The sequence below is a fragment of the Neoarius graeffei genome, chromosome 11, assembly GCF_027579695.1.
Source record: "Neoarius graeffei isolate fNeoGra1 chromosome 11, fNeoGra1.pri, whole genome shotgun sequence".
In the NCBI taxonomy this organism is placed as follows: domain Eukaryota; kingdom Metazoa; phylum Chordata; class Actinopteri; order Siluriformes; family Ariidae; genus Neoarius; species Neoarius graeffei.
Window position 1 is genome coordinate 61,312,593 of NC_083579.1, and position 24,539 is coordinate 61,337,131.

At 38.9% G+C, this 24,539-nt stretch overlaps 1 protein-coding gene across 9 annotated transcripts in view; it reads left to right on the top strand.

The window, feature by feature from the left end:
- The first annotated feature begins 1,583 nt into the window (after positions 1-1,583).
- stxbp5b (syntaxin binding protein 5b (tomosyn)) overlaps positions 1,584-24,539 on the top strand; it is a 44,931-nt gene continuing 21,975 nt past the window's right edge. For 3 of the 9 annotated variants that reach the window (XM_060934465.1, XM_060934470.1, XM_060934471.1), the window contains exons 1-7: positions 1,586-2,151; positions 4,837-4,934; positions 13,958-14,039; positions 14,224-14,324; positions 18,117-18,251; positions 21,658-21,721; positions 21,857-21,940. In XM_060934465.1, coding sequence (XP_060790448.1) covers positions 2,005-2,151; positions 4,837-4,934; positions 13,958-14,039; positions 14,224-14,324; positions 18,117-18,251; positions 21,658-21,721; positions 21,857-21,940 — 711 coding nt within the window. In that variant the 5' untranslated portion in view covers positions 1,586-2,004. The other 6 variants (XM_060934472.1, XM_060934463.1, XM_060934464.1 and 3 more) reach the window with 4 other exon arrangements.

Consider the following 24,539-nt stretch of genomic DNA (forward strand, 5'->3'; position numbering starts at 1 on the left):
GGTCCGGGTTCGAGCCCCGTGGAGCTCCGGTTTCCCCCACAGTCCAAAGACATGCAGGTTAGGTTAACTGGTGACTCTAAGTTGACCGTAGGTGTGAATGGTTGTCTGTGTCTATGTGTCAGCCCTGTGATGACCTGGCGACTTGTCCAGGGTGTACCCCGCCTTTCGCCTGTAGTCAGCTGGGATAGGCTCCAGCTTGCCTGCGACCCTGTAGAACAGGATGAGGAGATGAGACCAATGAGCTCATTATATAGTCCTCTATATAGTAATTCCCTATGTAGGGAGTAGTGAACGAGTGAGTGATTTCAGACACAGTGAAAGTGTCCAGAAGAACTGTGGCTGGTTCTGTAAGATGCTCAGCAAAACTTACAGCTCGTTTCTTTATAAAACTGCATTCACTGTACCTGAGACTACTATTTTTTTAAGCAAAAAAAAAAAAAATGCTTGGTCTTACACCAAACACTGACTTTGTTTAATGTATTATGGCTTACTGATGATAGTATTTTTTTTTTAATGTTAACATTTAATTTCATTATTTTTGAAGCCATTTTGAATGAATGAATGAATGAATGAATGAATTTATTTATTTATTTATTTCGAACATGTATAAAAATGTATGTAACTATTTGTACATACAAAAGAAAGAAAATGAAAAAAGTGACAAAAAAAAGAATAAATAAAATAAAGAGCTAATACATTACAATACACCGCACATTGTTCAAAAAAGGAGTGGGAAGAAGTACAATACTTTTTTTTTTAATTTCCCACCCCTTTTTAACTACCCCGAAATCCAAACTACATTAATACACCTATAAAAATATATACCATATATACACACTTCATGATTATCCATATAAATATATAATTACAAAAATAAATATATACTACATACCATATTATATATATATATATATATATATATATATATATATATATATATATATATACACACACAATATATGTGTGTGTGTGTGTGTGTGTGTGTGTGTATGTATGTACATACATACACACACATATATACATACACATATATACACATACATATATATACACACACACATACATACACATACATAAACACACACATATATATATATATATATATATATATATATATATATATATATATATATACACACACATATACATAAACACACACACATACATATATATATACATACACACATATACATACAAACACATACACTTCATAAATATCTATATAAATATATAATTACAAAAAAATAATATCTACTACATACTTATCCCTGTAAATATGAAGATATCTATCCCCATAAATAAATATATACCATATACTAAGCTAGTTCTAATATAACAATCAACCCTATTCTATTTATCCCTCATCATCCTCCATTAACATACTTCCTCTGCAATATACTTGTTTAAAAATATTATTATTTTTGGTCTACATCTTATTTGCTTATTACATTTCTGGCCTTTTTTCTCTTTGTTATCAAAAGAATGGCTGATTTGAACGTAAGGGAAGGAGTTAGGTTTGAATGTGAAGCCCTGGTTGGCAGTGATGAGACTCAGAGAGAGAAGTGTGGGTGGTGAGGTGAGATGAGGTGCGGTGCAGCGGCGCTGCCACACATCCGGGTGTCGCTCCTGTTCAGACTCAGAGCGCAAACTCGCTCCAGGCTGCGGCGAGCTGCTGCTGCGTTTCCGCGACGCTCAGGGAGAGAGAGACAGACAGCTGGATTACCACATCAAAACGAACGAGGAGTAACATTCAATTCAGTAGCGTGTAAAATCATATTTGTTCAATGTGTGTTAACTTTGGCATGGACGACATGGAGGACGGTTTAATAACAACAACAACAACAACACTGCCTGACATGCGAGCCGCAGCTCCGGCCAAACTGTAGAAGAGAGTGGCCGCATTTCATCTCCTCTCATTTCATCTCATCTCCCTTCTATTTATTCCACGATTTCTCCGTTCATGCTCATGTTCGTCTCAAATCTGTGTCTCTTACTGGAGGAAGCATGAAGAAGTTTAATATCAGAAAGGTGTTGGACGGCTTGACTGCGGTTTCCTCGTCCTCTTCTTCATCCGCAGCAACTCAGCCGGGGACCAGGGACAACGACATCATCCAGGAGACTCTGCAGTCCGAGCATTTTCAGCTCTGCAAGGTGGGCGCTCGCTTTTATTACCGTTTTTATTCCGGATGCTCGCCGTCCCTAGCAGGCTAACATGAGCGATGTGGTTGGCCCCCTTGGGGGACGTGCATGCTAGCGCAATGCTAACAAGCCCCGCAACTGCTTCCGCCAACACTCCACTGAACAGTACATATACAATTTGCGCCTACGTGGCAAATATAAACCTTGTTTGTCATCACTGAGGTTTATATTCCCGTATTTTCATTATTTATTTATTTATTTATTTATATGATATAACAATATCTCGCTGCATACATTAGCACTATGGTGTTGCTGGTACAAAATGTAAAGCATCAGGAATGTTTTCTCACTAATGTTAGGCAGGAAAAAAAAAACTTTCAAAACTCCACTAGGTTGATTTTTAGATTAAATTATTGTCTACTTGGTCAGGTTTTTGTAATAACTGATCTGAGAGTTTGTGATGAAGCTGAACTGATTATATCAGCTGATGTGCAGTAAAACCCTGGCAGCACTGACTGACTGGTCATGTGACCCCATCAGCTAGCCCGCTTGGATATGATTCAATTTACAAGTTAACGTTATATTTCTAAATAAATGATTTAAGTCAGATCAAACTCTGGGTGTCTTGCGGTCAGGAAAATTTCTGTTAATTAAGTAAGCAAGTTAACACTGTAGACCTGGCTTCCTTTACTACTGTTTGTCATTCAATTGTATCTGCCAGGACGTAGCTAGCTTAGTTAGCTACCTGCTAGCTCGTTAGCTACTGTTCCGTACATTTTAAAAAATAATAAATTGGCATCCATTTCTCGTAAATGAAGTCAACCAATTTATGTATTAAATGCACAAGAGGGTCAAATTGTCAAAGCAGTATTTGTTTGCTCGTGTTTTTAGATACAGTGTTGAACTAAGTGAGCTGTACACATATTAGCTTTGTTTCACCTGACAGCTGTCAAACCACCCTTTAGCTTTCATGTCGACAATTTCTTGGTGTTTGTTCAGTTACACTGCTACATCAGTTCATGCAAATAAAGTGTCATAATTACATTTTGTGTGCTTTTATAACTTTTCTTTTCACAACCACACCATATTCTCTAGCTAGGTTCCATCTCCAGGTGGCTAGTGAATTTATTATATTTTAATACGTAGCTATCACTTTTTAGTCTACTATTGAGATTTTTTTTTTTTTTAATTTTAGGATAAGTATTCAGGCTTAAGATGTCTCTATTTAGCTATAAATTAGCTACAGGGAGTTGTTCATTTCTTTAATCTAAAGCACAATTACTTAACCAGTAATAATGTCAGCATGAATCTAATGATAAAGTTTATGAGGCTAGGGAGAAGCTAATTGATGGAAGGTTCAAGAATTTCTCTAATGGCTTCAATAAATAAACATGGTAGTAAATATGTGCCTAATATGAGTATAGTCTTATCATTCAAATTAGTGTGTTTTGTGAAATTCACACAATTTTGTGGTGTTGTTAGACTGTGCAAGTCTGCTAGCTCTGTTTGGATATTCGGGAGTGCATGTTAATGACACGACTTTCACTAGTGTGCTATTTCCTAAAAGTGCTTCACTGGTTTCAATCCCCATACTTAAAATAGCTTTTAATTAAAGAACGTTTATTTCTTCTGTTGTTTGTACATACTCATACAGGGAACAAACCATTTAAGAATTCCTATTTAGAGCTGGCAAACACAAGTAAACAAATTTATTGTATCCGTGATTGTTTTCCATGTGTATTTTTGCCCCCGTTCTTTTTTTTTAAATACCAGTTTGGTTTGCCATTTTTGTTGTGTTTCTGGTATTTGTATAACAGCATAATAAGAGTCAATAACAGACAGTGTTAAGTCTTTTTAACATTTACTGCTTTATACACCAATCAGCCATAACATTAAAAATGCTGACTGGTAAAGTGAATTACGTTGATTGTTGTTACAATGGCACCTGTCAACAGGTGGACTATATTAGGCAGCAAGAGAACAGTCAGTTCTCAAAGTTGATGTGTTGGAAGCAGGAAAAATGGGCAAGCGTAAGGATCTGAGTGACTTTGACAAGGGCCAAATTCTGATGGCTAGATGACTGGGTCTGAGCATCTCCAAAATGGCACATCTTGTGGGGTGTTCCAGATATGCAGTGGTTAGTACCTGGCTAAAAAAAGAAAGGTATCAGCATTAACTTTTACAGCAGTTTGTGCTACAGTAGCTCTTCTGTGGGATTGGACCATATATGGGCTAGCCTTCATGCCCCATGCAAATCATCAGTGAGCCTTCGACACCCATGACCCTGTTGCTGGTTTACCAGTTGTCCTTCCTTGGACCACTTTAACGACTGCGTACCAGGAACATCCCACAAGATGTGCCATTTTGGAGACGCTCAGACCCAGTCATCCAGCCATCACAATTTGGCCCTTGTCAAAGTCACTCAAATCCTTACACTTGCCCATTTTTTCCTGCTTCCAACACATCAACTTTGAGAACTGACTGTTCTCTTGCTGCCTAATATATTCCACCCCTTGACAGGTGCCATTGTAACAACGGAATAAATGTAAATCACGTTACCTGTAAGTGTTTTTAATGTTATGACTGATTGGTGTATGTCCATTAAGATTTCCCTTAATATGAATGAAAACTGGGCATGTGTTTAAACTTTTTATTTATTTATTTATTTATTTATTTATTTATTGTTCTGTTTTACAGACAGTACGACATGGCTTTCCTTATCAACCCTCAGCCATGGCTTTTGACCCTGTGCAAAAAATACTGGCAATTGGGACCCAGACTGGAGCATTAAGACTGTATCCTTCCATCAAAAAGGAAAGTATGGTCCCCAGGAGGTTTTGTATAAAGATTAGTGTCTGTATGATACCATTAGGGTTGCGATTGTTTCGGTATTACATGGTCTAATGTAAAAGGTTAATCTTTCCTTCGCTTTGTGGTCTTGGTTAACTTGGTGATTTTGTTAACTTAGTATGTTCGGTTCTGATGTTTTTTTGATCTCTGCAGAAAATTAGCATTTGCTCTGTCTGACATAAACCAGCCTCCAAGCCACATAGTGTCATATGATGTACTGTACATACTATTATGTTAATTTAAGGAATATATGAAAAAAAGGAATCCAGCTAGGTTAATGAGTCAGGAAGCAGAAACATGTTTCAGGATTCCTATTTTAACTTATAAACCGACTCTCGCCCATGACTAAGGAGGTAATGTCGGATTCTGGGTAAGAGCTTGATTTTCCTCTTGCGTTTTGTTTGTTGATTTGTGTCATGTTTTGTTGGCAGCTGACTCTGAATTTCTGGAAGAGCTCCTGGAAGTTTCTGGACATAATGATATCTGTGCTGTGGCATGAGCCTCTCTGTTGCCATATGCTGCAGAGTTGGTCTTCTCATCACTTCTGCTCACTCTGTGCCAGGATGCCACCTCACACGTGCTGGACTCATCACTGGTCCTGCTGGGCACGTCTGCTAGACCATGTGACTCACACAGGAAAGCTGTCCTAGGATGCTGCTTTAGTTCTCAAGTTTGTGGGCTTGTTTTGTCACTTACGTTAGGTGCATACGTGGCTAAATAACATTGCAATTCAGTCCCAAACAGCTAAGTGTTGTTCTGATCAAGTTGAGTTTATCTTGAAAGTAGTGTTACTAGCCAAGGCTCCTATAGATGTATTATTGGGATGTCTTTTCTGTGTAGTTGTGGCCGTTGTTCGACTGGGAGCTCAAAATCCACCCACCTGTTTGAGCAGTCAGTGTGTTACCGCAGGCTGTTGAGGAGTATTAAATTCAGACACCCAGCTAGTGCCTGGGGCTGATGGACTTGCTGTCATTCAGCCGATTGAACCATTTATCAAAATACTGACAGTATTGATTTGCTTTATTCCCCAAACTTTGGCAACCACAGCCCCAGGATATTTCTAAAGTAAAAACAAATAATATGATATCTTGCTGTTTTTATACCTTAATGTGACTTACCCCCCCGGAAACTTGGTGGAAGAAAATCATTCTGGCATTCTTAGTCCCTGTTTGTTCAGCAGGTTATGATACTTGACATATAACTGCGGTCTTAAAAGCATCAGCAATCCTCTCTCATTCTTGGAATTGATGATAAAATGTTTGGGTATAATAGTTTTGTCTGAAAGTCAGGTCATAAACACAAAACTAACACATTATTGTTAACACGCACCTCTTTGGGTTTTTTTTGTTTTTTTTAAATGACAAATTTTTCTAATGTAGCACCACCTATATAACAACACCAAAAGAGGAAGCATTTAAGGAATTGAGAAAGTATTTCTCTTTGATGGTATCTGCAAACTTTGTATGATTTAGATTAGATAGAACTTTATTGATCCCTTTGGGAGGGTTCCCTCAGGGAAATTAAAATTCCAGTAGCATCATTACAGGATAAACGGAGAATAGAAAAAAAGAGAGAACTTCTAGATAAATTAAGTATTTAGAAAACTTCTAGATAAATTAATTATTTACATATACAAATATATTAAAGATATGAAAAAAGTCCAGCAGGAGAGGTATTGCACATTGTCCATTATTGCTTTTTGTCAGGCTAGGCTACTGTTCCTTCCTGTCCTCTGTCCTCCTGTTACCCCCCCCCCCAGAGAGGAGTTGTACAGTCTGATGGCGTGAGGGACAAAGGAGTTTTTAAGTCTGTTAGTCCTGCACTTGGGAAGGAGCATTCTGTCACTGAACAGGCTCCTCTGGTTGCTGATGACTGTGTGCAGTGGGTGACTGGCATCATCCATGATGTTCAGTAGTTTGTCCATAGACCTCTTCTCTGCCACCATCACCATAGAGTCCAGCTTCATGCTGACCACAGAGCCGGCCTGCCTGATCAGTTTGTCCAGCCTGGATGTGTCCTTCTTGGATGTGTTGGCCCCCCCAGCACACCACGGTGTAAAACAGGACACTGGCGACCACGGACCGATAGAACATCCACAGGAGTTTCCTGCAGATGTTAAAGGACCGCAACCTCCTCAGGAAGTACAGCCTGCTCTGTACCTTCCTGTACAGGTGATTGGTGTTGCAAGTCCAGTCCAGCTTGCTGTCCAGCCACAGCCCAAGGTACTTGTAGGAATCCACAGCCTCCACCTCGACTCCCTCGATCAGAACTGGTCATGACCTTGGTCTGGACCTCCCAACATCAGTGACCAGCTACTTGGTCTTCGAGGTGTTGAGCTGCAGATGGTTCCTGTTGCACCAAACAGCAAAGTCCCTCACCAGGCTCCTATACTCCTCTCTGTCGTCCCTGATACACCCCACTATGGCTGTGTCATCGGCGAACTTCTGAACATGACACAGCTCTGAGTTGTAGCAGAAGCCTGCGGTGTACAGGGTGAAGAGAAGAGGGGCCAGCACCATGCCCTGGGGTGCTCCGGTGCTGCTAATCACAGTGTCAGACGTGATGTCCTTCAGCCTAATGAACTGCGGCCTGTCGGTGAGGTAGCTGGAGATCCAGGTGACCAGGCAGGGGTCCACCCACATCCTGTTCAGTTTGTCCTGAAGCATAAGGGACTGGATGGTGTTGAAGGCACTCGAGAAGTCCAAGAAGAGGATCCTCACTGTGCCATTTCCCTTATCCAGATGTGAGTGGGCTCAGTGTAGCAGGTAGAGGATGGCGTCTTCCACTACTTCCCAGTATGCAAACTGCAGACAGTCCTAGGCGTGTTGCACCTGGGGTCTGAGGAGGCTGAGGAAGAGCTGCTCCAACGTCTTCATCAGATGTGAAGTGAGTGCCACCAGTCAGAAGTCGTTCAGTTCTTGTTTTTAAGTGTTGCATTTGGTAGACACTGAGCTGTTTGCATGATTAATCTACACGTGATTATCGTTTCCTTGGCCAGAATATCCCCCTAACGTGAACATTTTAGGATGATCACATTTACATTGACCTCCTGACCTCCTTGTAATCTGCCTTTGGTAGAGAGGTCATTGTAAGTAGTAAGTGTGTTGTGGTGCTTAATTAACACAGCAAATGAATATGTCTGGGGAATTGGTGTTAAGAACCTGCCCCATCTGCAGATGCAGTTATAACAATTAGAAATGTTTACTTTAACCACATGGGGTATGATGGGAACATTTTACACTGGTAAAATGTTTAGCTAGTGGTATAGTGAGAAATGGAGTGAAATTTGAGAGAAGTTTTAAATGTAATTTTTCAGCAGAAAGAAAAGATTGTCATCTAATATTCCCTTAACTTCTTTAAGTGGGATTTTAATAAGCTGAAATAAATTAGAGGTTTTCTGACACGGGACAGAAGACTTTGCAGTTTCCTGTTTCTTTGTAACATGATGAGCTGCATTTTTTTTTTTTTTTTGGTCTAATTTCAGGAGAGTAAAAAACAAGAAAATGGTGAAGTAGTAATGGCTGATTTGTAGCTGCTATAAGTGACAACAGGAACTGTTGTGCAGTAAGTGATGGACGTTTCAAAACTGAAATAAGTGGGTAAAATGATAATGTTGATAATTAATACATAAAAAAATTATAATTGTCAGATTTCTAATGAATTTATAATGAATGAACTCTTTAGGTTGTACAGTTATAAGAAAATAATCAGTGGTACTTTTCCTATAACAGTATGCCCCATCATGTTTTAATCCCTACTTAATGAGCCAAGCTCTAAGTTTCATTTACTGACAGCATTAAGCACATACACATTTTGTATTTGTTTGAGCCTTTACCCGTGCACCGAGTTGCTTTAGGTGTGGAATTTAAGGCATGCAGCGTCTGTTTGATTGTACTAATGTTTGTCTTGTCTTGCAGAGATCTTATCTTTAATTTGCCATCAACAACTGCACTAATGGGTTTATGTAGATAGAGCAACAGTTAGCAATAGCTTGATTGGGTTTAGTCACTTCAGAGCTTATCAGAGATTCGTGTTTGTGAATGCATATGCGAGAGAGTCTTGCTTAAACAAACAGCTTGAATTTTGCAAGCTTTATTATCTTTTATTTATTTATTTATTTATTTTTTGTTCTGTAGATTGCAAGTGGAATTTTGTGTTTAGTTTTAGCTTGTGTAGAGGACATAAAGGCTATGGTACCCCCCCCCCACACACACACACACACAGGTTGGGTCAGTATTGTGTAATTTTTTTATTGCAGATTTCAAACATGCAATATGCAAAATTCTTGACGGAAAGAAAATGTATAGTTTTTGTCACAGTATGTATGTTTCAGGTAGGTAGAAACAGATGACTAATTGATTACTCTGCACTGTGCAAACATCAGAGCTCTGAAAAATGCACGTACGTGGGTGTTGATGGCTTCCTCTTACCACATTAAAGCTCTGTGTGGTTTTGACACTTTTTTTTTTCCAAGTTTGTACCCAGAAGCATGTAAGCATTTTATGTCAGTTTATGAAGCAAAGACTTTTCTACTCGTTTTGACTGTATTATATACTCAACCATCTCCCCCGATGGCTCGCTCAAGGTTGTCTTCTCTCTGTATTGTCCCTGTGGTGAGAGTTAGTTCAGATACCTTGTCGACAGCACTCGGTGAGGACAGATGTCAGCATTAACAGGGAATGCTGACAGTCATGGCCTTTATAGCGGTACTGCTTATAGACACTTGTGGCCTACTGCTTTAGTGCATGTCACATGACGGTGCCCTTATCAGATTGCGAGGTCGTTTGTTTAGCACCGGAAGCTGTTGCTGTATGACATGTGTCCCCTGTTGTATCTGCACGATATGATGTCTATATAATGGGTAGCTTAGTCTTTGAGCACATACAGCGCATCGAGTGGAAGGGAATCCCGATAGCTGAGGTCATGCCTCAGTAGACCTCTACACCACCTGCTTTTATACATCATTTAGGCTGTTCATCTTGGTGTCCTTTGGGTCTATGAGCTTGAGGTAGATCTGAAATCAGATCGGTCATTGTTCAGTGTTGAGCTGTGCTAGTTGTTCCACAGTGTAAGCTCTTATGTCTGCAGTAGAAGTGACCCACAACGAGCTTCTTGTATTCGGGGCCCGACCCTGTGAAACACGCAGCAATGAGCTCTGCTCCAGTATGAACTGCAGAGAAATAGCAGCTCTGTCAGATGCATTGACTTATGAATAAATAATGCCATCACGGTCTCCTGATCTTTATTTATACTAGCCTGCTGTTATTTATCTAGTCCGAGTGCAAAGTGTGATGATGCTAAACCTGCTTTGTAAAAGAAGAGCCTCACTCCTTTTCCAGTGCATGTAAAAAGAAGGTGATGCAGGGTGAGAGGAGAGGGCAGGACGCTCCCCACCTGCCTGCCAGATTATGATTGCATAAATTTAATCACGAAGAGCCCTTATCCACTGCGACGCTAAATATTTTCCATAACCAAATGCAGAGATCATCTTCCAGGTCCGAACATGAATTATTAACCTGTCATGAGAGACATAAACACCTATTTGCTGCTCTGTCTCAAGCGCACTTGTACCTGGATGTGTGCGCTTGTTTGAGGTTTTGCTCACCTAGTCAGAAACAGATAATTTTACTCGTATCTACAAATAAACGCTTGAAATAATCCAAATTATCCACCATGTCATGAAAAATGTCTAAAAATAGTCTTAGATTTATTTTTTTCATAAGCTCATAATGAAGTGTCAATTAAATTGGACTACATTCCAGGTATTTTCACTTGCTAAGCTATATTTTTCCCAGTGTGTTGCTATTGTAATTGGTGTAATAAGTAAAGGTGAGTATGATTTACTTTAGCCCAGTGAAGTTCTAGAATGAGAACAAGCCCTGTTCATATTATGCTGTATGCATGCATATGTTTTTATATGCATTTCCTGTTTTATAGTGTAATCCTTTAAGGCTTGATCCTATCTAATGTGTCAGGACTCCAGGTTCCTGAAATAACATACCTTTTGGGAACATGCAGGGCTCGACATTAACAGCGGTCCGACTGTCTGGGACAACCAAATGTTTGGTCTGGACAAGTCAAATCTGCATCTGGCTGTCTGATGGGACAAATTGAATAGTTGTTGAAAACCACCATTTTTATAGTAATTATTCAAGAATTGCAACAATAAAGTGCTGACAAAAGTAGTTCTATCGCCTCGATCCGGCTGTGTTATTGTTTACGAAATTCCTGGGAAGCTGAGTACAGCAGGCGCGTGTGTAAAAATGACCGTTGTAATATCTAATTATTGATTATTAGACTTTGAATTCATCAAAATCTGAGAAATGGCTATCAAATACCTTGATAAAATAAATGTGTTGAATCTTCATTTCATTTGAATATTCATTGTGGGTTTTTTACCTCTCTTAAGAGTAAGCAGGGCAAGATATTGTTTTTGGTCTTTTTTTTTTAAAGCAACATTATGGGAAAATGGCTGGACCAATCTTCATTAAACTTTCAGGATAGATGGGCATTGGTCTCAAATAGAACCTTCAACATTTTGAGGGTCATCCGGACAAGGTCAAGGTCATGGTGACCAAAAAGATAAGATAAAAAAAAAAAAAAAGCTCTGAGCTATGATTGCAGGAGCGCTGCCTCAGAAAGACTCCTCCCACAAACACGCTGATTGGATCACTACCTGTCTCATTTGCATACACTGTGCTGTCATTGGATGGTTTCTTGGTTCGTTTACATACGCAAAGAAGGTGTTTTGGCCACGCCCACTTTTAAACCCCACTGATTAAAGTCCCCCCCCCCCGATTTATTACCTCACCCGCTACAGACTAGACTAAAGAAATCGCTTTCAGACATGTTTATGCTTATTACAGAGGGAAAGTGCGTTCCACTGAGCTCTAGCGGCGGGCCATTTCCGGGAAATAAGAGTTTGGGTCATGGTGACTGTGTGTGTGTGTGTGTATATATATATATATAAATATAAATAATGTGTGTGTGTGTGTGTGTGTTTGTGTGTGTGTATATATATATATATATATATATATATATATATATATATATATATATATATATATATAATGTGTGTGTGTGTCAGCCTTGGTTCGGAGGTTTCAGTTTCAAAAACTAAGAGTAGAATAATATACAGACACTTGGTATATTTTACTTCTGTGACTTTTAATTGTTCATTTTTGGATTACTCTTCATTTTTGTGGCTACTGTCTCACAGAGTAAATATATATGCTATATTTACTGTATAGACATGGTATCAGAAAACAATTTTATTTATAAGCAGTAGCCACATGGACCCATAGGGTACCTATTTTTTTCATGATGTCTTCATATTTATTATAAGTGCTACCGGGAGAGGTTTGTTTTGCCTAGAAACACTTAGGTGTTTTATTTATTTATTGGTATGGTACACACAAACCACCCCAAATGTCGTAAAATATTTCATGGGCAATTACAACGCTGCCAAACTCACGGTTTGTTTTCAATCATAATGTGATTCTGTCACCCTTATCATGTCCAACTTTTGTTTTCTTTCGGTTTCATTTCATTGAATTAATTTATACTTAAAGTTTTACTGGGTTAATCAAGATTTAACTTGATTTCCTTCAGAAGCTTTGAATTTGGGTGAATTGAACTCTTAAAACTGCAGATCAGGTAATGGGTTACAGTGTTTTCCCCTAAATTTACTGGGTTTTTTTTTGGGGGGGGGGGGGGGGGGGCTGGATGAGGATGGTCACCTGCAGGACCCCTCCCCGTGGCTCCTATTACAGAGCATTTGGACCTGAACAAACAGCTAAAGGAGTCATATTTATGTCTTCACGTTTATTTTAGAACAACAGTTACAATTGCATTTTCTAGAATTACACTTTACAGTAGAGCTGCAGTCCTGGGTTTTGTGTTTTTTTTTTTTTTTTTTTTACTTTAAAGTGTGTGTGTGTTGTGGGAGAAGGGGGGGGGGCAGGCAGGCAATATAATGGTGGGGAAACACTGAGTTATAACAAGACAGGCACCATAATGGGGCCTTGGATAAGTTTTGTTCATTGTTACAGTTGAGTTGCATTAAAAAATATATAAATCATTAAAGCATAATGATTATCATAACTATACCTGCTTTTTGGTAAACTTTTTGTAAACTTTATTGTACATGGCAATAAAAGATTATGGTCAGAACAAGTGAAAATTCTTGTTGCTTGTCTGACTGGACAAGTGGATTAAAAAGTTAATGTTGAGCCCTGACATGAACTCTCAGTTAAGATGGAGAAAGGGCCACTCCTCAGTGTTTATTGTGCTGTACAGCAAGGTGATCTGTAGGATATGCCTTCGGTTAAAGAATCCAGAATATCTTGTTTGTAGATGTCACACCAATTATCTGCTCTTCCCTTTGGTTTGCCTGCAGAACTGTTCCTTTTTTCGAGTTTATTCATTTCATTTGGGTTGGACCGTGAGAAATCTACCTGCAACACTTCCCATTTGGGTTAAACATCAATCTTCATTTGTCTAAATATCAACACTGTGTATGCTGTCTTTTCTGATCACTTCAGTAACACGGCAGCACATGGTGGCTGCTGCATGCTGTTGCTCGATGTGGCTGCCTGTATGTGGGCTGCATGCCTGTAGAGTGGCACTGAATGAGAGTATTTAGAACATAATGTTGTAAATGGTTGCTGCAAACACTGACTTGGCTTAAGCCTGTCCTCTGGGACATTGTAATCCTGTTAGCAACGTCAATGGACGTGATCCTTCCTCAGTGATGGTACTGACAGACTCCCGAGAGCAGGTCCCCTCTAGTGCTGGAGCTATGGAGATTACTGAATTTATTTGTCAGCGCGATGCAAATCCATGTCTCATTACAGGTCAGTTATGCATAGTGTTATGCCATATTGTTATATTCCTTCCTGTCCTAAAGTGATCATTCATTGAATTTTCTTTCGTTTCACTGATTTAACCTTGACTAAGCCGAGCACAGCTTTGGCCGTGCCGGTGTAGAGTGTTACTGCCAGCATGAGAGTGGCTCGGCTGTCATCCAACTGCAGTTTCTCATCAATGAGGTAAGTCCCCCTCTGTACACACAGTCCCAACTCCAGGTCCTGGTAGGTTTCCACTTTCTGCCTGAATGTGGGTGGAAAAAAGTACTGTGAGCATTTTTTCTTTTCTATTATATGAGGAATGATAGACATTTCAGTTATCCTGTCACTTGTTCTATGTTGAGTATCTGTATGGCCTTTTCTACAGGGGGCGCTAGTGAGTGGTTTGGCTGATGACAGCATTCATTTATGGAATCTGAGGCAAAAAATCCCAGCTATTCTCCACTCCCTTAAATTCACCAGGGAGAGGTAAGTTATAGTCAATCATTAATCCTGGCTTTACAAACACACAGCTGACAGCATGGACGTTAATGTGATGGGGTCAGGTTAAATTCAGCTTGTTTGTTAGCAAGATGTTTTTGATTTTGAAACTAACTGTGATGGTGGGGATTTCCAAATTTCCATGTGAATCAGTGTAGGAGTCTGGCTACTTGAGAAGGAAATGGATTAATGCAGGAATGCAGACAGGGAGAGAAAGGCAGTCATCCTGCGGTCTTTCAGTACGTCTCTTGTAGTTGTCTCAACCTCTGGCACACAGAGCCAGTAGAACCAATTCTCGATGTGCAGGCATGGATGGTCTCGTTCCTTCATAAAGATCTGATTAGATTGCCCGGAGAGCAATTTGACATGTAGAGCATCACAATGTCTTTTAATGTGATCTAGGCCATCCCAGAGGTCCTATATCAGGTTAAGGTCAGGATATAGAGACCAGCACTGTGTCTGAAGTCACTCCTTCACACACTTGTTCATTTACTATTTTAGACAGTTTTCTATAGAACACTACACGGTCATGGTGTCCTATTCAGCCAACATGTAATAGTGAGCACTTTACTAAAAGTATAGTCTCCGTCCTCCCGTCCGTCCATCCGTGCAGCCACACGCTCTGATTGGCTACTCTACGACTAGGCTATCGGCCCATATACCGTGAGTAGAGAAAACCAAAATGGAGGAGTGTTTTGCTGAATCAGCCGAGGACGAAATAAAAACTCTACTCGAAAACACAACCCCAAAAAAGCAACAAAATATGGAATGAAAATATTTGCTGCTAAGAGCGGGTTTTTTTTCAAGGATTATTATAATAAAATTTTTCACAAATTGCTTCTATCATTTCATTGGTTTGTTTACATTCTTCATCTTTTAAGCATTAAAATTTATGTAAAATTTTTTTAGAGTGGTTCAAAAGCTCAAAGGAGTGTAAAAATTACATAACTGAAATGTCCAAGGAAGAATTAAATAAATGTCTAAAGCTATTCTATACCTCGGCAAGACGGCACTTTCTACAAAAAAACAACACAAAAGTCAATTTGTGCAGGTATCGATAGGTTTTTAAAAAGTTTGCCTAACCCGAAATGATTTTGTTGGACGTTTTGTATCAAGTTTTTATTTATTGAATTTGCTAAAAATAAAACTACTGTTTCTCAAAATCCAATCATTGTGGATATAATAAAACAATTATTCCACTCAATCTCGTCGTACATGGCATATAGCTCACAGTCACATACATAATGTCAACAAATTACCTACTGTCCTGAAACCACAAAATTACAGAAGTGATTATCTGTATTAAACCAGTATATGCTGACTTTAGTCATCATTAAACAACATTTTTTCAATTTACATTTCTACATGAAGTTGTTCACTCTGCTATACACGTCCTTATCCTTACAAGTACATTTCAGTGCTGAAAGAAATCACTGTATCGTGACACCTTAGTACAGAAGTACTGTGCATCAGGTGTACGCTGAATTTTTAATGCGCTATGGTGAACTATCCAGGAAAAGTTATTGATTTGGACAACTATAAAATGCCTAGTAAGCAGTGCACCATTATAGTAAATATGGAATAAGCTTAGCACAGATCTTAGTTCGTATCTTTCCACTGTTGAAACCTCGTGTCAGTCAGGACACAGTCAAGCCGCTGGCTTTGTCCCCAGTCGCTGAGAAATGGCTTGCCTGCTTCCATTCACTTTTCCTCGATTCATTCTTGTGACATGCAAATACTAGTGAATGTAAAGGAAACTAATTGAATAAGGCCTTTTGTGTTCCTTAAATGCTTCCTCTAGAACTTGCAGATATAGATTTCTCACAAAGATTTGGCCCTGGTATTTTAATGCAGGAGTGCATTAATATGAGAGCAGTGTTTTTCCTGTAAACTGCATCATCAGTTAGATCGACCGTACTCCAACAAGGCTTACATCATCCCAACTTGCTGAAGTTGCAGTCTGAAAGAACTGACACATTATATTTATAATGCTGGCGAACACTGCGTCTTCATGGCATCTCTATTTGTCCTGCGCGAGTTGTGCTGTGTAACAGTGGAGTCAGTGTAAGCTTATTTCAGTGGAGCTCAGTTCTGTGGAAGTGGTATTGTGAAACACTGACACTGTGGCTGATCATGTGCATCTGAATTTGAAGTAAGCTGTTATGCTACAGAGAAGTATAGGCCATACCTCTGAGCAACCACAAAAATAAGAATTTTTTTAATATTCAGGTATATGCAGGATCAGAACCCAAAGCTTATTAAACGGTGAAAAATTGACCTATATAGTACAAAAAAATATGGTTGCATATTTATAATCTGAAAATCTTGATTTTACTTGGTTCCATATGATGCACACTAATATGCCCAAAAGTATGTGGACACCTGACCATCTCATGCACATGTGTGCTTGTTGAGCATCACATTCCAGATCCAGTCCCCCTTTGCTGTTATAATAACCTCCACTCTTCTGGGAAAGCTTTCTGCTAAATTTCAGAGCGTGGCTGTGGGGATTTGTGCTCATTCAGCCATAAGAGCTTTATTGAGGTCAGACACTGATGCTGGGTGAAAAAGCCAGGGGCTCAGTCAACGTTCCAGTTCATCCCAAAGATGTTCAGTGGGGGTGAGATCAGGGCTCTGCACTAGACACTCGAGTTCTTCCATTCCAACCTTGGCAAACCATGTCTTCATGGACCTTGCATAGCATACAGGGACAGTGTAATGTTGAAACTTTTAGTTTTAGTGTACATTTACATTACATTAATGGCATTTAGCAGACACACTTATCCAGAGTGACTTACAACATATCTAGAGCAGCCCATGGAGCAGTTGGAGGTTAGGTGCCTTGCTCAAGGGCATTTCAGCCATTCCTGCTGGTCCAGGGACTTGAACCGGCTAACTTTTGGTCCCAGAGCTGCTTCTCTGACCTTTAGGCCATATGTTACAGCATATAAAGATGTCCTATACAATTGTGTGGTTCCAATTTTGTGGCAACAGTTTGGGGAAGAACCACATGTAGGTGTGAGATCAGGTGTCCACAAATTTTTGGCTATATAGTGTGTCGGCTTTAAAAAAAAAAACGGCCACAAATATATAGTTAATTCTGCGAACTGCTGGCACCCATGGTGTTTATATAAAATAAAAAAGTGTGTGTGTGAAACATGTCTGTGGTTAATTAGCTTGATTTCGCACTGAAGATATGCGAGATATCTAACATTTTTGTTGAAGTAAATCTATTTTAAGAAAATAAAATTCTCTAACAAAACCATGTCGCAGTTATTGACACAACGTTCCTTTGCCAACAGAACTATGCCCATGGTCTTAGATTAGTTATTTGCACTGCATTCCAAGTGTTAAAAGATTACAAAATTATCATATGTGCTACAGATCATAATATGTCATCAGCTCCAAGTTAACTGCAAGATCATTATGTTACATAAAAGCTCAAAAGGGAAAGTCAGTGTTTTCATCTATCATTAAGTGTCTGGTGACTTCAGCCTTTTCCTCTATCTCTCCTGAAGCCATATCACTCCATGGCAACCATGCACAGTCTACTATGATATCATTTAATTTTTGCAGATTTATAGTCATAGCTGTCTGTGAAGGTATATAATGACTGTTCACAATAAAGACATCCTTGTTGACATTTAGTCTGTATGCCTTTTAAATCAAAAAGCTGCCATAACCTCAGGATGTTCGAAGTACAATTTGTCTTTTGGTTAAAGGACTATATAAATCACCTTTAATGATGCGAGTTTTCATCTGCTCTTTGTGTTTTGGCAGAATCACGTTTTGCCATCTCCCCTTCCAGAGTAAATGGCTTTACATCGGAACAGAACGGGGGAACATTCATATTGTCAATGTGGAGTCCTTCACTCTCTCAGGCTATGTCATCATGTGGAACAAAGCCATTGAACTGTGAGTGTGTGTGTGTGACAGAGAGAGAGATGTTTTACCCTCACACAACTGTAATGCTCTCACTACTTGGTTTATTATACCAATTAGAAGCATAAATAGTTTGCCATTATGAGAAGCATTTGGAATAATGTTTAATATACTTGACTTCATAAAGTTTACAGACTGTGTGTATACATCTCATGATTATGCTTTTGGAAGACAGGAGCAGTCAGTGTCCCACTGTTTCCAGTGCTAGGCTGTAATCAGCGGCAGGAAGATCATTTGCTGTGGCCATCTACAGTCATCTTAGTCTCAGATATCCAGTCCTCCAGATGAGTTGCTATAGAAACAAGAAAGAAGTTAAAAGGATACACACATTCAGTTTTGTTCTTTTTCTCCCAGAGATGTCTATGAAGTAAGCTCAAGAGCAAGAAAGTTAGAACGGATGCAATGAGGATAAGGATGTTAAACAGGGATGTGTCCGACAGCATTTCTCGTCTAAGGCCACCTTTAGGTGTTCTTAGTCGTTCTACTTGCAAAAGAGGGAACACTAGTTAATACTTGGTAAGATAATGAACAGGACATGGTTGAAGACAGTAGTTAGATTAGTAACCTATGGTCAGTGGACCAGCATGGTGCCTCTCTTGGGTCCAGCCTCCCTTTCCTGCTGCTGTTGCTATGGAGATGGTGTCGTTCACATTCAGGAGGTGCAATTAAATTACTTTCCAGGCCCACTGGGGTAGATAAGCGTTCTCTTGAGATATATAAATACACTGTATATATGAATATAAATAAAATTGTGTGTGTATAGACACAAGTGTTTTACCATGGATACGCAAGTTAATCAAAAGAGTTTTAATTTTGAACTGGTACACCATTTTGACAGTGTGCATCTAGTCAGCGGGAAAACACTGGGAGTGACGACATTGGAGTGAAATATCGGAAATTGTTACACATACAGGACACTTTTTCGATGGAATAAAAATAAAACGTATTCTATTCCTTTCTAGCAGGTTTCATTCATTTGGTTTGATAGCATGCAATATTGTTAGCGTATCGCTTATTCTGTGTGTATTACGTCACTCAACCCAATGGAGAATGAGCGTTGAATATGGTTTGATATTGCATGGTTGTCAAAACAGCATAATGTCACACGTCGGAGACATAAAATTTCCGCGCTAGCAAGTGACTGTGGCAATTTGTAAACAAACATGGCTGCCAAGTTTGCTTTGTTAAATATGGAAGATTTTTGAAAGAGAAAGACACGTGAAACAGCTGAAAGGAATGCGTATGTGGGATAATAATATTGGCTGGCTTTTTTTGTGGTATTATATCAGATATATTCCATTCAGCTAGCATGATATTAAACTCGTCTTTGACGAGTTCAGTATCATGCTAGCTGAATGGAATATATCTGATATACAGTGCTCAGCGTAAATGAGTACACCCCCTTTGAAAAGTAACATTTTAAACAATATCTCAATGAACACAAACAATTTCCAAAATGTTGACAAGACAAAGTTTAATATAACATCTGTTTAACTTACAGTATAACGTGAAAGTAAGGTTAATAATATAACTTTTTTTTCAGTTTTACTCAAATTAGGGTGGTGCAAAAATGAGTACACCCCACAACAAAAACTACTACATCTAGTACTTTGTATGGCCTCCATGATTTTTAATGACAGCACCAAGTCTTCTAGGCATGGAATGAACAAGTTGGTGACATTTTGCAACATCAATCTTTTTCTATTCTTCAACAATGACCTCTTTTAGTGACAGGATGCTGGATGGAGAGTGATGCTCAACTTGTCTCTTCAGAATTCCTCAAAGAAAATAATTTCTTTACACCACAAAGGTGAAGGCTACAAGAAGATCAGCAAAGCTTTACTTATCAGTCAGAATACTGTAGCAAAAGTGGTACGAAAATTTAAGAAAGATGGAACTGCAACCATCTCACAGAGACATCCAGGTCGTCCACGGAAGTTAACACCTCGACAGGAGCGTCTTCTGATGAGAAGGGTTGAAGAAATCGACATGCAAGTTCACTGCAGTTATCTAAAGAAGTAGAAAGCCAAACTGGGGTGACTATTTCCTGTGACACAATATGACGTACACTGCAGAGGAATGGCATGCATGGATGCCGTCCACGAAAGAAGCCTCTCCTAAAGCCCAGGCACAAAAAAGCCCGCCTAGAGTTTGCCAGGGCCCATGCTGACAAAGATGAAGACTACTGGGACTCTATACTCTGGAGTGATGAGACCAAGATAAATGTTTTTGGAACTGATGGCTTCAAAACTGTATGGCGTCGCAAAGGTGAGGAATACAAAGAAAAACGCATGGGTTATCACTGGGGCTGCATGAGTGCTGCTGGTGTCGGGGAGCTGCATTTCATTGATGACATCATGAATTCACAGATGTATTGCTCTACACTGAAAGAGAAGATGCTACCATTACTCCGTGCCCTTGGTCGTCGTGCACTTTTCCAACACGACTAAACACACATCTAAGGCCACTGTTGGATTTCTGAAGAAGAACAGGGTGAAAATGATTCAGTGGCCAAGTATGTATCCTGATCTGAACCCAATCGAACACCTATGGGGAATTCTGAAGAGACAAGTTGAGCATCACTCTCCATCCAGCACCCAGTCACTAAAAGAGGTCATTGTTGAAGAATGGAAAAAGATTGATGTTGCAAAATGTCGCCAACTTGTTCATTCCATGCCTAGAAGACTTGGCGCTGTCATTAAAAATCATGGAGGCCATACAAAGTACTAGATGTAGTTTTTGTTGTGGGGTATACTCATTTGTGCACCACCCTAATTTGAGTAAAACTGGAAAAAATGTGTAACCCAAGTTATATTATTAACCTTACTTTCACGTTATAAGTTAAACAGATGTTATATTAAACTTGTCAACATTTTGGAAATTGTGTTCATTGAGATTGTTTTAAATGTTACTTTTCAAAGGGGGTGTACTCATTTACCCTGAGCACTGTACCACTCAACGCCAGCCAATATTATTTAAATATGTCACTCAGATCCGAGATGTATTTCGTATGAAAAATGGCAGCTTTTCAACACGAAAAGATAAACTTCATATCTTCAAGCTGTGTGGTTTTTTTTTTCCCCCTTTATTTTATGGACACAGTCACAAACAAAGTACCCAAATTTATTAAAATAATTCCTCAGTTTCCTCATGAGTGACATATAGGGATTTATGTCATGGTTTTCGTTCTCCATGTAGCTAAAGAGACACGTGCACACACTTGAGGACATTGGAGCCCATCCTAAATAGATCTCTTTTCATCAGATAACACCTTTTCAAAAGATTTCATAGTCAGCTTCAGCTGATGCTCCAAATGATTCCTCAATTGACACTTCAGCTGATTAATCACTGAATCTTATGTGCTTTTTCTTGCTTTTAGCTCTTCAAAAACCCACCCTGGTCCTGTGGTACACATCAGTGATAATCCTATGGATGAGGGAAAGGTAAGAACCACAAAGCAATACAGTGTTTTTAAGCTGAATCTCACCAGTAATACAGTTGTATATTAGGTCTGCATTCCCTGTAAAAAGGAAGAATTCCGGTACCCTACTGAATATCTTTTTTGTTATCTTTTGCAGCTTTTGATTGGCTTTGAATGTGGTATTGTTGTGCTGTGGGACTTGAAATCAAAGAAAGCTGACTACCGCTACAGCTATGATGAGGTATTGTGCATTTTAATATTTTCATTTGATTTTGTTTAACCTTTTTGATAAATTTTAAGTCAGTCATTCAGATATGTATTACTCTGATGTGTTCTGGTAGATTATTAATGTTTATGCTCTATTGACAGTTACTGAGGGATTAAAGATCTCATTCCCATCAGTTAACATGGGGCCGAATTCTCACAGAGCAATAGGCAGGCGTCCTCCTCCTCCTCATAATTAGATAAAATGTATTTAATCATTAATAATATATCTAATCCAAATTGGTGTGGTAGTAAAGGTATGGCTACAATATATGTGCTCGGGTTTTTTTGCTTGTTTGTTTGTTTGTTTGTTTTCTTTTTTTTTTAAGGATGCAAAACGCCTCATGGAACTGTCTTGTCATTCAGTTATTTACTCACTCACCATCCTTCACTCACTCATTTACTTACCCAGTCACTCACACGCTGTCACAAACTCGCTCAGGCATGCGCTCACTCTCGCTCACACACTAACTCATTCAGACATGCATTCCATCACACAGAGTCATTCGTTTACTACTGTGGAATTCCATGGACATCCACTGACATGGAGACCAAAAATGTATTTTTTAAAACTGGGATGACAACATTCCTAAGACAGTGGTAATAAAAATAATCCTAAAACCACAGTAGCTGTAGTGAAATGGGGAATGTGTGACAGTCAGACAAGGGAGACTTTACACCAGTTGCTCAGTGGCATTGTGTTCAGTACATTTCTGTGTTAATCACTGTGGGATTTTACATCATTGACGTACTTGAGGCACAGATATTTCCCCCATATGGATGATTTCCGAATGGAAATACAGTTAAGTTATTCCATGAAATCGAGTCATACATGAGCTGATAAACCTGAAAAAAATATTAGAGGTCTAACTGTGCCTCGTTAGGCATGATCATGATACGTAGAGCTACACACACACACACATGCTCGCGGAGCCACAGCTGTGACTCGAGTTGGACATAAAGCTTGAAATTGTGATGTCAGTTCATGGTATATCCAGGATATACCATGACTGACTCGCACCATATCCATTTTTCAAAAATTGACATCACGAGATGCGTTGCTTAATCAATGGTGGAACTATTTTATATCACATGAGCCATCCTTGGCCAATCCCTGCATGGGAATTTTGTGATGAGGAAAATAATTAAGTTATTCCATGAAATTGAGTCATACATGAACTGATAGCCGAGTTAGCTATAAGCCATGTACGATGAGATCGAGTGGAAGAACTGTTTTATTCTATCCATATTCACTGGATTTTGAGAAACGGAACTTTTATTTTTTGCAAATTCAATAAATAAAAACTTGATACAAAACATCTGACAAAATAATTTCCGCTTAGAATGTAAACAAACTGGCAAAATGACCGTAGCAATTTGTGGAAATTGCTGTAATAATAGTTCTTGAAAGATTAAAAAAAAAGATACATTCTTACCATCAAATACTTTTATTCCATATTTTGTTTTTTGTCTTTTTGGGGGTTTTGCTTTCGAGTAGAGTTTTTTATTTCATCCTCGGTTGGTTCAGTAACACGTGCCGCCATTTTGTTTTTCTCTACTCATGATATACAAGCTGATAGCCTAGTAGTAGCAAAGCCAATCAGAGCGCGCAATTGCTTATATCCCGTGACTGTGGATTGAATAATAATATATAGTTATGCTGTGTTGTGCGGTGTACGCCCCTAATCAACAGTACATAGCTATATTATAGCTTTCAGTTATAGCACACATTCTCTCCTTGATTAAAATTTTGTGAAGATGCTATTTAGCACAGGAGTGAAAATCTCACTCGATTAATAAACCTTCCTTGATATCATATAGTGGTATCACATTTTCATAATAATTTGATGGTCTGTATGGACGTTTTCATGTTATATTTATTATCCCAGTGCAACAAAACAGAGAAATAAATACTCCACGTAGATTGACACGTCTGCTGTAATTTGCAGCATCATATTCAAGGTTTGTCCTATATAATTTCGAAATTCCAAAGCTTTAAAATGCAATTCTGCCAGAGTATTTTTACTTAAATAAAATCAACTTTCTTTCTATGTTTTATAATACTGCAGTACTTAACTGATTTTGTATTGTATTTCTCCTGCCACAAAGAAGGATAGCACATGTTCCTTTGGATGGATGTTCTGTTATATTGTATAGAAGAAACATCTAAATTAATACTCATGTCTTAAAATAATGATATGCAATCATAAATATATTGAAATACTTATTTTGTACAGTAATGTAAAGCAGCTTTAAATAGTGGTACAATAAGTCAGTAATTTGTGGGATGAGGCATTGTACTGTATTTAAAGGGATAGTGTTGGGGCACTTGGAGACGTGTCGGGACAGTCTGGGGCCATGTACACTGTACGTGTTTTCTGCATGAGCACAGAAGGAAACGGAAAGAAAATGTTTTGTGCGAAAACAGCCTAATTATGATTTCCAATTTGTATTCCTTTTTCTGTTATCAAGTTTTAGTTTATGCCATTTTTTTTAATCCTGAAACATCACTGTTGGACAGATTGGAACATATTAATTCATGCATGCCTTCTTCAAACGTGCGTATAGCCGCTAAT